At 57.8% G+C, this 14,720-nt stretch overlaps 1 protein-coding gene across 1 annotated transcript in view; it reads right to left on the reverse strand.

Annotated features, from left to right (window-relative positions):
- Positions 1–12,989, reverse strand: part of Ccdc85c (coiled-coil domain containing 85C) — a 72,416-nt gene extending 59,427 nt beyond the window's left edge. Inside the window, 4 exon segments of the mRNA XM_032909158.1 lie at positions 10,952–11,539; positions 11,542–11,686; positions 11,688–11,734; positions 12,965–12,989. Coding sequence (XP_032765049.1) covers positions 10,952–11,539; positions 11,542–11,686; positions 11,688–11,734; positions 12,965–12,989 — 805 coding nt within the window.
- Positions 12,990–14,720: the final 1,731 nt, after the last annotated feature.

The following is a 14,720-nucleotide window of genomic DNA, read 5'->3' on the forward strand; positions in this document are numbered from 1 at the left end:
CTTCCTGACTCTGGTTGACTTCTGTTTTTTAAAAAGCCCTGAACCCGACAACTGCGTTCTTCATTGGCTCTGAGACACGTGGTGATGAAAGCTATTGGTTGTGTCCCTGGGACAAGGAACAGACTTTTCAGGAGCTGGAGGAGGGCGGGAGATGCAGGGGAGATGGGCTGTGGGGGAGGCGCTGAAGTCATTCCCCCAACGAAGGGTCCCTGAGGTTGCCCTAGCAGATCTAGACAGCAGGTAACCTGCCTGGATAACCCCAAAAGTTACGAATGTTTCCAGAATCCCTGACTACCAGGAGCGCCTGGAGTTCAAGGAGCCCGGCGGGCAACAGACCGGCCTACACAGCTCTCACTCCTGCTGGCCTCTGCCTCAGCAGCTGGTCACAGTGCCCACAACCAGGCTAGCACCAGTGGGACAAGACAAGCTCCCACTAAGTTGTGGGGCGGGGCCCGGGGACTGCAGATCAAAGAGGTGCCAGCTTTGGGGACCACCTCCCACGGAGGGGACACCAGCAGATGGATCAGGGCCTCATGACCACACACTCCTGGAGGGAGCTCCCCAAGACTGTGTCAGGAGAAGTCCTCACACTTTAGAGCTTGGGGGGAGCTGGGCTGGCTGTTCTCAAGAAACTCTGCAGAGGGGGCTAGCTGAGCAGGGCGTGCCCTGGGGAGAAGACAAGGAAGCTCAAGCAGTTAAGGAGTCCAGGGCCACACTGACACCAACGACGCCGCCTGCCCCTGCTCCCAGCAGATCTCCTTCCTTCCACTGTGCTGTTGTATACACAAAGTAAGACCAAGGCTCCCACGGACCTCCTGTGGGATCAGGGAAGCCCCAGGGTCCCGCTCACCCCCTACAGTCTGTAGGATGCTATATCAGGGGGGTGGGGATTTAGCTCAGTGGGAGAGCGCTTGCCTAGGAAGCACAAGGCCCTGGGTTCGGTCCCCAGCTCCGGAAAAAAAAAAAGAACCAAAAAAAAAAAAAAAACCAGGGGAAACAGGATGCTATATCAAGTCTCTTTCTAGGCTATGTCACTGAGATCAGTTCAATGTCACCCTGAAACACACACACACACACACACACACACACACACACACACACACGCACGCACGGAGCATGCTCAGCACAGTGAGGCTCCAGTGAGCGGTGGAGCTGGGAAAAGAGCCTCAGGTGTGGTGTCTAATGGACTTATCGCCAGAGACAGCGAGCGCAACGGCCCACAGCTGGACCCTGGCAGCTCGTTTAACCCCGAGAGAGGCAATGCCCACTTGCCAGTCACAGCCTTGGGCACCCCAAGAAATCAATAGCAGTGAGAGTCCGTAAACAATGGTGTCCAGTGTCCAGGGCAGGTCTTCCGCCTCTCTCCTCCAAGAGAGAACGCAGGGCAGGAAGCGTGCCGCTGGCCTGTGTCCCTACCCTGCTACCCCCTTCAGTTCACAAACTGTTTCCTTTCTTTACTGACTCCGCACCCTTCTTGGCCTCCTTTGAAAAGTAAGAAGCTCTCAGCTGGGAACCAATCAACTGGCTGGGTTCTGGATAGGACCCTAGGAGCCCGGGGACCCTCGCCATGCTCTAGTTTCCTGCAGACACATCCCCCCCACCCCCAGCCACATCCTACCCATGAGCAATCCTGGGACCTACTATGACCCTGGCTTGGTAGGCAAAGGCTTCCCACAGACACAGAACAAATGAGGGCCACATGTCACACGTCCTGTGCTTGTTTGCCTCAAGGACCAACAGGAGCCTCTGTGAAGGGGGCACAGGATGGGGGGGGGAAGGGGAGCCACGGGAGGGAGGGCCTGAGGTGAGCCTGAGCAGTGAGCAGGCTCCAGGCCAAAACCCCAGGACCCAGGTAACAAGTCACTGTGCCGGGTTGGGGATTTAGCCCAGTGGTAGGGGGCTTGCCTAGCAAGGGCAAGGCCCTGGGTTCAGTCCCCAGCTCCGAAAAAAAAAAAAAAAAAAAAAAAAAAAGTCACTGTGCTTGATGGGTATAGACTGAAGTCCCCAAGTCCATACTCAGATGTCCCAATTTGTTGGGGGCGAGATGGGTGTCGCAGAACGGAGATCCGTCTACACTGGCGGCGCTGTCTGCAGAGCTGTCCATAGACTGTCCCCTATCTCCAGGTAAAGGCTCCAGACATGGCTGCCTCTGCACTGAGGAGCACTGTCCCACCCCCCCCCACCCCACGCCCCTCATGGCAATCACACTACACTGAAGCAGCTGGGGCGATGAACAGCCCAGGGTCGCAACTGAGGGACCTTGAAGAGGAGCTGGCCAAGGTTCAGGCAGAGAGTGTGGGGACACAGGGCAGAGGCAGGGGCCCCAGATCCACAGGATGCAGGTGGCCAGGATGGACAACCAAAGGCAGAAGCTCAGGCTGGAGAGAGTACTCAAGAGCTGACACTGCTGTCAGAGGCACGGGGTGGGGGGTGGGGGGGTTGGGGGTGGAGCAGTCTGGGTTCCAGAGGACAACTGTCAGGGGGCATCGCATGCTACAGGACAGAGACTACTAACGGGGATTGGGGGGGGGCGCCTTTCCCAGGGTCTGCTGCAGGGAGCAGCAGGAGCTCTCTGGTCCATACCGAGGGGATCTTCCCCCACCCCACCCCCACCTCCAACAGAGGAGAGCAGGGTAGCAGAAGGACGGGTTTAGTTTTACTGCTCTGGGTAAGGAAACACTAGCCTGTTTGCGAGGAAGGATCTGGGGAGAGACCCAAGAGGAACAAAAGAAAGGAGATGGGGGGTGGGGGGAGTGGTGTCCCCAAAGGAGGAGCTGACCTAAGGGCAGAGGAAGGGAGACTGGCCATGCCAGTGAGGGCAGGAGCTGAAAAGAGTCAGTCAGACCCTCCTCATCTTGGAATGCGCAGAAAGGTGGGGTGCGCGCACTGCCGAAAATGCGGGCGACAGAAAGGGTAGGCGCAAGGGGAGCTTCCCGTTGTCCCAACAGCGCCAGCGGGGAGTCATTAAACAGCCAAGCGGCTGGGAAACAGAGCCTTGGCCCAGGCGCTGTGGCCGGAACCTGCCACAAAGGGCCACTCCCAGAGCGGGCTCATTAGGGAGGCCAGCCGGTGCCGCACATGGCCGCAGGCAGGTGCATTCAGGCCCCGCACACAATCAGGCCCTTGTGACGGGCAGGGGAGCTGGGCGCTTCGCTGGAGCCTCTGATTCCTAGACAAGAGCGAGTCTCCTTCTTGCCTTACAACGGGAAAGCTGACGGGAAGGCAGATTTGGGGAGACAAAGAGATGCACCCCCTGACAGTGGATGTTCTATTTCTGGAAATGGGTCGGCTCTACTCAACAGCTACCGTCTCCGTGCCACTGGCCCTGCCTACATCTGTCCCCTTGAATACAGCCTAACAGCCATTACCACTCCCTTCAGGGCAGCCCTGTCCCGAGCACGAGTGCTGTGGATGCATCTGTGCCATAACACAGAGCAGCTGGGGGAGGGACGTACACGCTGACCTGCAGACGGTGTGAAAAATGGGCCTAGCTTTCCGCAGCTTCTTGCCAGCCCCCAACTGGGCGCATTGGCGTTGTGTCCTCAGGTACCCACAAGGCGCAGGTCGGCGGGAGGCCAACACAAACCAACCTGCCTCAACCTTAAACCGCCCTCTGCCTCTTCTGCCCACAACCCTGTCCCCCAGCCTTGCTAATCAGCCAGGTGTGGTGGCAAACGCCTTTAACCCTAGCAGAGGGAAGGATCTCTGTAAATGCAAAGTAACTGGGTCGACATAGTGAGTTCCAGGCCAGCCGGAGTTGCACTGTGAGACCATGCCTCAACCAATCATCAATCAATCATCAATCAATCAATCATCAGTTAATAAGGTGGGTGAGGAACCGCAAAGGCAAAGAGTGCAGCACTAGCTATGACCTAGGAGAGGGTAAGCTTGTACACACACCACTGCCACCGCCACCACTGCTGCCACCACTACCACGGCCGCCAGTGCCACTACCGTCGTGGCTGGTTTCAATTTTTTGGAGGTAGATAAATACCATTTGCTGCCAAGAAGAGGAAATGAAATGGGAGGGAGGTGACCAGGCTCTATCCAGTTTAAAAGACGAGAGGCCACTCCCTAGCTTTTCCACCGGCCCCTCATCCCTGGCTCTGAGGGTACAGCGACTGTGTATCCCAGAAAACTAGGGAGGGGGTCTCAAGAACAGGAGCAGACGGACATCTTCAGCCCCAGCAAACAGGCGTGCGCCAAAAGTTCGGTGTCGCCCTGAACTCGGCACCATCAGATAGCGGCTGAGGCTGGTAATTCCATCAGGCCCTCAGGAGGAGTGGTGGCCCAGACAGAGGCCGCCTGGCATCCACAGCACCAGTCAGATCACCATCTCAGGGGACTGGTGTGTGTAGTCGCAGGCAGCCCCAGCAGCCTGGGTCCTGTCTCGAAGTGAGGACCTAGGGCCCGGCTGTCGTAGGGGCGAGTAATACACACCACTTCTTTGCAGACCTCGTGCACTAATTTGTAGCCATTCTAAAGATAGTTTAGGAGTCATACGCCCCCCCGCCTCTCCCCAGGCTGGTGCCAAGTCTAGGAATCAAGAGGACCAAGACCCCAGGTCCCGAATGGACAGACAAGAATGACAGAACCAAGGGTGGGTCCCCTTCCCTCCCAGCTTCCCCGTTGAGAGCCAGAGGATTCCACACGGCTTGCTCAGGGTTTCCGGCTCTTCCTGGCCAGGCGTTTCCTCCGCTCCAAGGGGCCAGCACACTGAATGCCATCTACTCTAGGACAGCACTGACTGACAGAGGGAGGGACGAAGGGAGAGAAAGGACCCTGCAGCAAGGTACAGAGGGACTCCTAGACCTGCCCCCACGCCAGTGGGGAGAAAGGAATGGGCCTAGAAGACAGTAAAGACCGGCCGTCCGGGACCCAGGACGTGGGACCAGGAAGTAGGGTTGCCAGCATTCAGGGCAGGGCCTGTACCTTAGCACTTCTAGAGAATCTACTGACAAATGGACAGGACTTCAGGTCTTCTGACCTGTCCCACAGAGAGCTGGAGACCAGAGAAGGTTCATTAAGACCAGGCACCTACCCTTAGGTGACCCAGCTCCCTGTCTGTCCAGAACCATATGCCTACAGGGAGAGAAAGGATGTGACAGAGACCAGGTTGAGGGATAGCTTAGAGGAAGTGGCGGGGGTTATCCCTGACTTTAAGATCACAAGGGCAGAGGGGCTGGAGTGGTGGCGGCTCTGTGTTAATTTAAGAACACTGGCTTCTCCTGCAGAAGACTCTGGTTTGGTTCCGAGTACCATAGGTAACTTTAGTTCCCGGGGATCCCACACCCTCTTCTGACTTGCAGCAGCACATTCTACACACTTGGTGCAAATACACACAAACAGGCAAAAACAATCATACACATAAAGTAAAAAAAAAAAAAAAAAAAAAATCTTTTTTTTAATTTTAAAGACAGGGTCTCACTACGTGGCCCTGGATCTCTGGATCTCCAGACTGCGATTAAAACGTTCACACCACTACACCCATCGAAATCCTAGAAAAATTAAATTAAAAATCCCATCCCTGTAGGAGAGGATTCTGTTCCTGTCTTCAAGCCGTGTGGCTTCCACTGAGGTCTCCTTGTCCCCAAGCGGAAAAGGAAAACTAGCTATCTGTATTTCCGAAACCCCCAGGGAAGCCCCTGCATAGATCAAGAGACCTCGATCCCAACAGAAGTTTGAGTGCACTTCCTAACTACTGTAATGGGGGCAGAGCTCCGGCTGGGAGAGAGACAAAACATCTCCCACAAGTGTCTGACCTGATGCCCCTGTAGCCCAGGATCACCTAACGTGCAAATCAGAGGTCCAAGGAGGCAGACAGGGGCTGGCAGGGAGACTGAGCCTACAGCAAAGGTTCTTTCCTATGGCCAGTGCCAGAGTCCAGGCCATCCTGGAGGCCCAGAGCGTCTTGTTCCTAACCTCAGATCAGCCTACAGGACACTCACCACATAGACGCTCCTTAACTGCCACTCCCACGCCAGATGGCATGAATCACTGTGAAGGTACAGGGAACTTCGGAGTGTAGATGCTCATTAAACTTGAGCTAATGTTTCCCTTCCTGCTTTAAGGAACAGCTATGAGGTCAACCCCGACTCCCAGCTGCTCTCCTGCTCCTGACAAACCTTCCCTAGCACAGCCCAAGACTTGGGCACCTAAAGAGGTCACAGAATTTATCTGGACCATTTTCCTTCGTAGGCACTGAGCTCTGAGTCACTGGAACTTCAGGGCTTCACCTGCACGTAGGGACAACCGCAGCCCCTCGACGGTTATTGTCCCATGTGCGTCCAGAGCACACTGATCAAACCCTGGCCTCTCCTCGCCACGCTCCAGTTCCCACCTCCCGAGCTTAGCACACTCTGCTCTTTCTTGACTACCAAGCCATTTTTCTTCTGTTCAACTGGGCGAGAAGACAGGACAGGCAGAAAAGCCCCACTCGTGAGCATGGGCTAGGGGGGTTCCCTACCCACACCCCAAGGTGACGATTCCCAAGTGGCACTTCCCGGCATGAAAAACGGTACCCAGATAAAGTCAGAGACCCATTCTTTGGAGGCCCAGTTAAAGAGGCAGGATATTACGAATGAGGAAACAGGCGTTGAGGGTCAGCGAGGTCACAGATCAGGTTAGATCAGGGAAGACAGAGTTCACTCTGGCTCTCCTGACCCTCGAGCCAGAGCCGTGGGCAGCAGCAGGCTCCCCTGCCTGAAGTTCTGCACTGAGTGTTCCATCCAAAAGAAGGTGCGTGCACTCATAGGCTGTCATTCAACGACACCCTCCCTCCTCCCAGAGTTCTGTCATGTTTCCCATTTAACGGGGTCAGGCGCTTGCCTAAGACTCTCAAGGAACTTTGGTGAATGACTGCCACACGCATGGTGTACACGGGAAACGGGTGTGAGTAGGGGCTGGGTTTCCTCATAAAATATGCTGGCCATGGACCACCCACAAAGTTCGTGTCCCAGGAGCTCGGAGGTCTGGTTTGGGAGAGAGTCACGGTGGGATGACCACCGTGTGGTGGGATGACCACTGTGATGCAAAGCCAGCCTGGCGTAGAAAAGTGAGGCAGTAGAAGATAAATAGAGGAGAACGCGCACCCCACACAGAGGGGGCTTCACTCCAAAGAGGAGAGCTGAAGCCCCCTGGGAAAACTGACTCTTCTACTCAAGTGCCCCCCTCCCCCATGGAGCTCACTCCAGACCGCAGCAGGCCCTGTGGGTATCGAAGCAATATCCAGCACCTGTCCAAGCCTCAGTTTGCCAAGAAGCCTCCTGGAAGAACAGCTAGCAACCTCTTCGTGGTCAATGTGAGATGCTGAGTGGGTCACCTGCCTATGAGCTTCCAGGGCCCTGAAAACCTAGCACCCAGGTCCACGGGCAACGTCACAGACCCCCTCCACCAGAGTCAGGCCAGAAGGAGAGGGAAAGCTTGCATAACTCGCCCATCATCTCCCCTGACCTTTGCTCTAGGGTGGCAGCCTTAGGAAAAGGAAGACAGCCTTACTGGCGGAGCCCTGGGGCCTCCTGGGAAAGACCTTTTAACACCAGCTTGCTCCTTCCTTCTTAAAAAGACTCAGACCAACCCCTACTCCACCCTTTCAAGATTGACAAAAAACACCACCGGGAGACCTAGCCCCGCTCCTGTGGAGTGGCTCGACATTTTAAGCCCAATGTGAAAAAGAGAAAGGACATTCACTCACGGGCTTGCTGGAACTTGGGTTTGCCACGGGGGCCACAGGGCATGGGGGTTGGGGGAGGGAAGGGGGCACACACAGGGTTGGGAGATGGGCAGTGGGCTAGGAGAATATGGCTGGACATGCTCTTTTCTGCCTCGTGTGTGTGTGTGTGTGTGTGTGTGTGTGTGTGTGTGTGTGTGTGTGTTACTGTCAAGGGTCCCATACTGTGCTGAGCAAATGTTCTAACCCTAAGCTACACCCCCCAGGGGGAATTTTATTTATTGGTCTGAAAAATCACCCGGTTTGGGGAAAGGAAAGGGAACTGAATTTCTACCTTGTGAATTGGCTCAGCCAGCAAAGCTGGAGGAGACTGGCGGCAAGGATACCCCAGCCCTGACTTGGGCTGGCAGGACCCAGGGATCTCAAAAGGAGCTCAGTACCCATCCAGCGGCTGCCCAACGCCAACGCCAAGACCTATTTGTATATGCACTGCCAGGCCGGCCAAGCCCACCTTGGCCAGACAGGACTGCCTTGAATACAGATGATGGCCATCTCCACCACTGCCTTCTAGGACACCTCAGAGGGCTGTGGGCACAGCAGCATGGCTCCCCAACAGAGGACTGCGGGGCTCCCTGGCTCAGCAGCCAGACACACACACCGCACGCGGGGCCCAGACCCACAAGCAGTTTCAGAGGCAAGCAGAGTTTGGACGGGAAGCCAGAATGTGCTGGCAAGCCTCCCAGGGCGGGCTCCTCAACAACTGCCGGGACCACGGCGGGCAGGTGCCAATCTCACTGGGCCTTCCTGGAGAAAAGGGGTTCTGTGGGCTCCCCTCGACCTTCCAGAAGAAAGACGGAAAGGCAAAATTAACCATGCTGCCCAAGATACCCGAGGGAGTCGAGGTGTCCGGACCCTGTGGATAATTGGGTTATCAATGAGCCTCTCTGTGCTCACCGATAAGGAAGTAACACTTCCAGCTCAGGAGGGGGAGAGGCACAGCCGGGAGGAATCAAGAACAGGGAGGCATCCATGTTTCTGAACTAACCGGAAGGCAAAAATGACAACTGCCAAGGGCCTCAAGCCATTCTTGGCAGAAAAGCCAATGGCCCTGGTGGGGACCTCCACAAAACAAGGCCGGGGTCCTCTCTGCGCCTCCCTCCCCTTGCATGTACGGAAAGCAGGTCTGATGCAGGACCAGGCGCTAAGGCACACGCCCAGTGTCTGACTCCACTCTGGCCACCACCTAGACTCTCTCTCAGCTCAGCCCCCTGCTCTTCAAAGCCAAGGAAGGCTTTGGATCCCAGTACAGGGAAGCCCAGCTTTCCTTGATTCCTGGATTTCTGTGCACGATCAAGGGAGGATACCTTGCCGCCACCCACTGACTTCAAGAGACAAAACTGAAAAGAACAATCCAGTGTGTAGCTGAAATTTGTAGTAAGGACGCTGAGTCTACAGCCGGTGCCAAAGCTTGGCTACTAGAAAATCTGCAGTAGTTTTGTGGCAAGGACACTTGGAGGGGGTGTCTGTAGGAAACATGACACTTCTGCCCCTACCCATCCCCAGTGGGGTGGAAAACCTCCAGTCTGGCCAGGTCCTTCTCTGCTGCATTATTCACTACCGCAACTGCAACTCTGGGCCAGACCCACACCTCCTAGCAAAAGAAAAAACATGACTGTCTGCAAAGAGGTGGAGACACCCAAGCAAGGCAGTGTCCTGCAGAGACTCACCCTGGCCACTGTTACTGATGACAAGGCTGAAAACCAACGACCCCGTGTTCCCCAAAGGGCAAAGACTCTCCTCCTTCGTGACGCACGTGGAGAAATCAAGACCCAGAGCATGGGCGCTCCCAGATCCCCCCTGGAAGGGGAAGCCAAAGTGATGAGTGCACACTCTGTAAAGAGGGGTGTCCGTCCCCAAAGTAAGCTGGAACTCGGCTAGAGCTTGAGTGACTAGCTGGGGAGGAGGGGTGTGAGGAGGGAGGCCCTGTGGATGCAGTGTTACAAAAAGAAACCTGAGTTGCTGTGGTAGATTGCTAATCAGTAACAAAATATCCCTCCAGCCCCAGTCCTTTCCTGAACTCACAAGCCCTGGGTAGTAAATAAAGGGCGAACCTCTATGTGACCTGCATGGGAACTGCGGCTCCTGCCTCCAAAGAGATGGCTGCAGAGGGCTTGGCCAGGAAACTCAACAAAACGCTTGGTCCTCCTCAGTTCCAGCTGTCAAGTCTGGGGAAGGGAAGTTCTTCTAAGCCTTGCTAGTGCATGGACAGAGAAAGGCTTTTAAGGAGAACAGGCGAACAATTCGAGCAGAGGCAGGTGCCACCAACACTGAGAACCAAGCTTCCGAAAACTGTGGGGAAACAGGGAAGTACAGCATCTGGCAGGACAGGAGGGAAGCTGCAGGGCGCAGATCGACACTGAAGGGGCAGTCACAGTACCTAGGTGGGGACACCCTCCCACAGGGCCAATAGCAACAGGTTGAGGTAGACAGAGCAGACCTCCCACCCACACTCTAGTCACAGATGAGCCCAGCACTTCCTGTAAGGCGGATCAAGCTTACAATCTCTTGAGGGGTGTTATTTATCTCCATCGCACACCCCGGTGAGGGGGGCATCAGACTCACCAACTTAAAAGCAAGGAAGCAGGGAAACTGAGGCACACGGGGAAGACAGAATCAATTCCAAATATATCCTCTGGGGAAAATTGTGAAGACCAAGTTGAGAAAGGTGTCCCAACCAGTACTGCAGGGTTTATGGGAAGCCAGGAAAACTCTTATCTTAGCCCAGAGGGCTCTGGCCCAGCTCGTCAAGGTCTCGGCACCGGAGCTTGCGTGCCAGCCCAGCCCAGGAGGAGATATGGCTGGGAAGGAGGAAGCAGGGGAGGAAACCAGCCACAAGCACAGTGCAGTCGTGGGTGCTGAGTGAGTTTGAGGCATATCTGGGGCTCCAACCAGGAGGGGAAATTCACTTGCTTTAGCTCTGGGACCTTTCACAGTCTTCCAAGAAAAACTCCCCTCTGCCCTCAAGTGTTTTCAGGGTGGGACAAGAGACACCCCCTAGAGAGCCCCGGAGTGCCAGCCGCTAACACAAAAGCTGTGCAGGAGAAACTTTTCGGAGGCATCAACTATACAGGGACACCACCACGCCGGATGCTCCATTTGCTCTGCCAGTTGCAGAAGGGTCTGGAGGTGCGACCCCACCTCCACCCCGCCCCGCGCCCGTGAGGTGTCCAGAACTACCGCTTCATAACGCCCTCGGGCTTCCGATCCGGGCGAGGTGCTTACCGTGCAGGCCGTTAGGGATGCTTCGGTGGTGCGGCGGCGCTGACAGGTCATCCAGGGACCGGCGCGTGGCACCCGCCTTGCCCTCCGGACCCTTGTGCGGCCCCGGGGGCAGCAGGGCCGGTGGGACGTGGTGGTGGTGGTCCGGGCTGCCGCCGCTGCCCGCACTGGACGTGCTGCTGCCGTCGCCAACGTCGCGGGCCCCCGAGCCCGCCGCGCTGCCCGCCAGGGGACCGCTCAGGCTGGCCTGGCTGTCGATGGAGCTGCGGGAGCCCGCGCCGCCGCCGCTGCCGCCAGCGCCCCCCGCCGCCAGCGCCGCGCGCTCCTCGTCCAGCAGCAGCACCAGCTCTTTCAGCTCTAGGTTCTCGCGCAGCAGGGCCTCCTGGCGCGCCTCGAGCTCCCGCAGCTTCTGCTGCGAGCGGGCCACCTCGTGCCACACGGCGCCGGCCGCGTGGCGCCCGAAGCGCTGCCACTCGCGCGCCAGCTTGCGCCCTTTTTGCCGGTCGTCGTCCAGGAAACAGCAGAGCTCGCGCAGCTCCTGATTGTCGTCCTGCAGCCGCTGGTTCACGTCCTTGAGGCCGCGGATCTCAGCAGGTGCTGCTGCAGCCGCCGGTTCACGTCGCGCATCAGGCCGCCGTGCTCCAGCATGAGGCCCACCTTCTCGCCCTCCGCGCGCCGCAGCCGCCGCGCCAGCTCCTCCTTGCTCCAGCGCAGCAGTTCCTCGTCCGGCACCTGGCTCCAGCTCCTCCGACGCCGCCGCCGCAGCCGCCGCCGCCACCGCCGGGGCTTCGCCATGGCGGGGCCGTCACCGCAGCATCGCCCTCGCCCGCGCCAGGCCGGCGCTCCCCGCGCCGGGGCTTCTCTGGGCCCGGCCACGCGCGCGCGGGGGCGGCCGGGGACGCGTGCGGCCCGCCCTGCGCCGCCTCGCGCTCCCTCCCGCGGTCTTCTCTCAGGTCACCAGGGAACCCCCGCGCGCCTCAAGGCTGAGGAACCGGGACCGTGGCTGCGTCGGCGGCCGCGGTGCCCAGGCTCTCCAGGCTCAGGCGCAGCAGGCGGAGGCCCGCCCCGGGCCCGCTCCCGGAGCCCCAGCCGCCCCGCCCACCCCGGGCGGGAGGGGGCGGGGCGCCGCAGCAGCCCCGCCTCCAAAAGGGAGGCGGTCAGAGGCGCGGCAGGCCCCGAGGTCCCCCTACGCGGTGCGCCGACCGCCTGGCGCCCTGCCAGAGGCGCGTTCGAGCCACGGTCCCGCCCTCCCACAGGTCTGATTGGGCAGGTTCGGGGGTGTGCGGGAAGGGCGGGGCGCGCGCGGGGAGGCTGCAAAGATGGTATCTTCCAACCGCGGAGCCTTGTACCCTCCTCCCCCCCAACCCCCGGTTCAAGTTTCTTCGCCCGGAGGACGCGGCCTGGGCCAATCCCAGGACTACAAGGGGTTTTAAAATGCAGGTAGGGCTTGGGGGTGGCGGGGAACGGTGGAAAAGGTAGGGCAGGGCTTCCCTTAAAGGCGACGCGCGAAAATGCGCGTCCCTTATCCCGCCTGCGTCCCTGACCCTCCCTCCCTTTCTCACCCTAAATAAACAAATGCCCACCGGGCGGGCACAGCTCCCTCCCTCCCTCCCGGGAGCACCAGAGTTCAGTACAGTCCGAGAGAGGAGGAACAATAGGACCCTGACGTGGGGGGTCGGGCAGGGCTGCTCTTTGTCCCTTTCTGGGCCACCAACCCTCTCCACCTGGGTCCCTGCCTAATGTCGCAGCGGAGCTGTCTTCCCACCCGCAGCCCAGGACTGTAGAGCCTTGCCAGCCTTATCTTAGGACCAGATCTCTCTCCCTTCTTCCCCTGACCTGGTGGGGGCCGTGGACCTGCCCATTTCCCAGAGCGGTTCTCAGAGCCCTTCCTCTCCGCGTACCACAACGCTAAATCCCTGGGGTTGGAGGGACATATGCACTTCGCTAGGTGGAGACCTCTGAGAAAGGCGAGGGAAGATCTTCCACCCTGGCCATATAGCTGGGATCCTTAGGTACGCAGCGACCTTCCCTCGCCCCGCATAGCTGCGGAGCATACGGCTCTTCTACGCCTTTATGTCGGGTCCCCAAAAGCGCATTTAACGGCGCTTCTGCAGCCAGCGGGCCAAGGGAAGGATGCGTTTCCCCTGGACCTACGAGGAGATAGCCCACCCGGCGCGCGCACATACCGGGGTAAGCTACTCAGGGCCTGGAGCGCGTGCCCGCGCAGCAGCTGACGTCCCCTTTTACAGTTAGCCGTTTACTGAACCACCGCGTGTGCCCTCTCACACCTTCCCCACCCCGGGGGAATTATCCCGGGATAAGAGCCCACTGCCTCTGAGGGTACTTGGCATTCTTGGGAGGAGGGAAGAGTACAACGTGAGAAGAATCGGTGAGGCTGTCTGCAGCGCTATGCAGAGAATTCAGTTGCCTTAGATCTGTGTTCTGGGAGGGACTAGGACGTAGGAGCTAGGATCTAAGCCCGAGCGACAAGGACAAAGGTAAGCGGGGAGGCTGTGCAGGTGAAAGGAACAGCAAGTGGAATGGCCTTAGGGTTGTCCTGTTGGTGGCCGGTTCGAAGGGGAGGAGTGGCCGACCAGATGGCTCCGCAGGTAAAGGGGCCTGAAGCCCGATCTGACAACCTAAATTAATTCCTAGGACACAGTGATGGAAGGAAGGAGAGACCTTACTCTCCCAAGTTGTCCTCTGACCTCCGTAGTGGGCTCTTGCATACATAAACCCTCACCCAAAAATAAATGCGATATTTTAAATAAAAAAAAAAAAAAACAAGAAAACAAGAGTACCATGGGTAGTACAGGTCATTAATCCTAGAGCTCAGAGGCAGGGGGATATCTGAATTCCAGGTCAGCCTGAGCTACAGAGATGAGAGAGAGAGAGAGAGAGAGAGAGAGAGAGAGAGAGAGAGAGAGAGAGAATGAAAGAAAGAGAGAGAGAGAAAGAAAGAAAGAAAGAAAGAAAGAAAGAAAGAAAGAAAGAAAGAAAGAAAGAGGATGAAATATGAGGTCTAAGCTCAAAGGGCAGGCCCAGCTATGACCTGAAGCAGGAGAGCCAGCCGCCTTGGCTGTCTTGGCTCACTTTGATCAGGGGTTGGGAACCACACAGGTTGAGCTAATTCCAGTCCTCCTCCCCCCTCCACCTCCCCCCTCTCCCCTCTCCCCTCCCTCCTGGTAAGTGAACTGGAGAAAGGGGTGGGAAGAAGATGACCCCCAGAGATGCGGAGGCAGGCCACATGCCCACAGCGCCAGGGAATCGCTGAGTAGGAGGGATCTGGTGTTCTGTGGGCCCAGCTCCGCACACTTTAAAAAGGGAGGGACTTCGAGTCCGCGCCTGAGGAAGCTGCAGATCTGCTTTCAACCCCAAGTCGCAGCGGCAAGCTCCCTAGAGGGTCCCCACAGAGCAAAGACTGTGCTGGGGGAGTTGCTCCATTGAGACTGGCGGGCGGTGGGGGGGGGCGGGGGCGGGCGAGCAGAGCACACACCGAGGGAGCACTTCTGCTCAGCAGGGAAACTGCGGAGACAATTCAATTTGTTCTGAGCTTTGTGGCTGCCATTTGTCTCCTTGTGGTGTCCCCATGGCCTGCGGTGCTCTGCCTTCAGGTCCTCCAGGGTGACAGCTCCAGCGGGGGAAAAATGAAACCTTCATCCACGCAGTGGTTCCAATCACCTACACACCACAGGCCTCCTTCCGGGTGGCTTGAGCATCTTGGGAGAGCTCAGTGGAGGTGTAGGGGTGGGAGGAGGCCCCGGGCAGTGGA

This window comes from Rattus rattus, chromosome 7 (genome assembly GCF_011064425.1).
Source record: "Rattus rattus isolate New Zealand chromosome 7, Rrattus_CSIRO_v1, whole genome shotgun sequence".
Classification (NCBI taxonomy): Eukaryota; Metazoa; Chordata; class Mammalia; order Rodentia; family Muridae; genus Rattus; species Rattus rattus.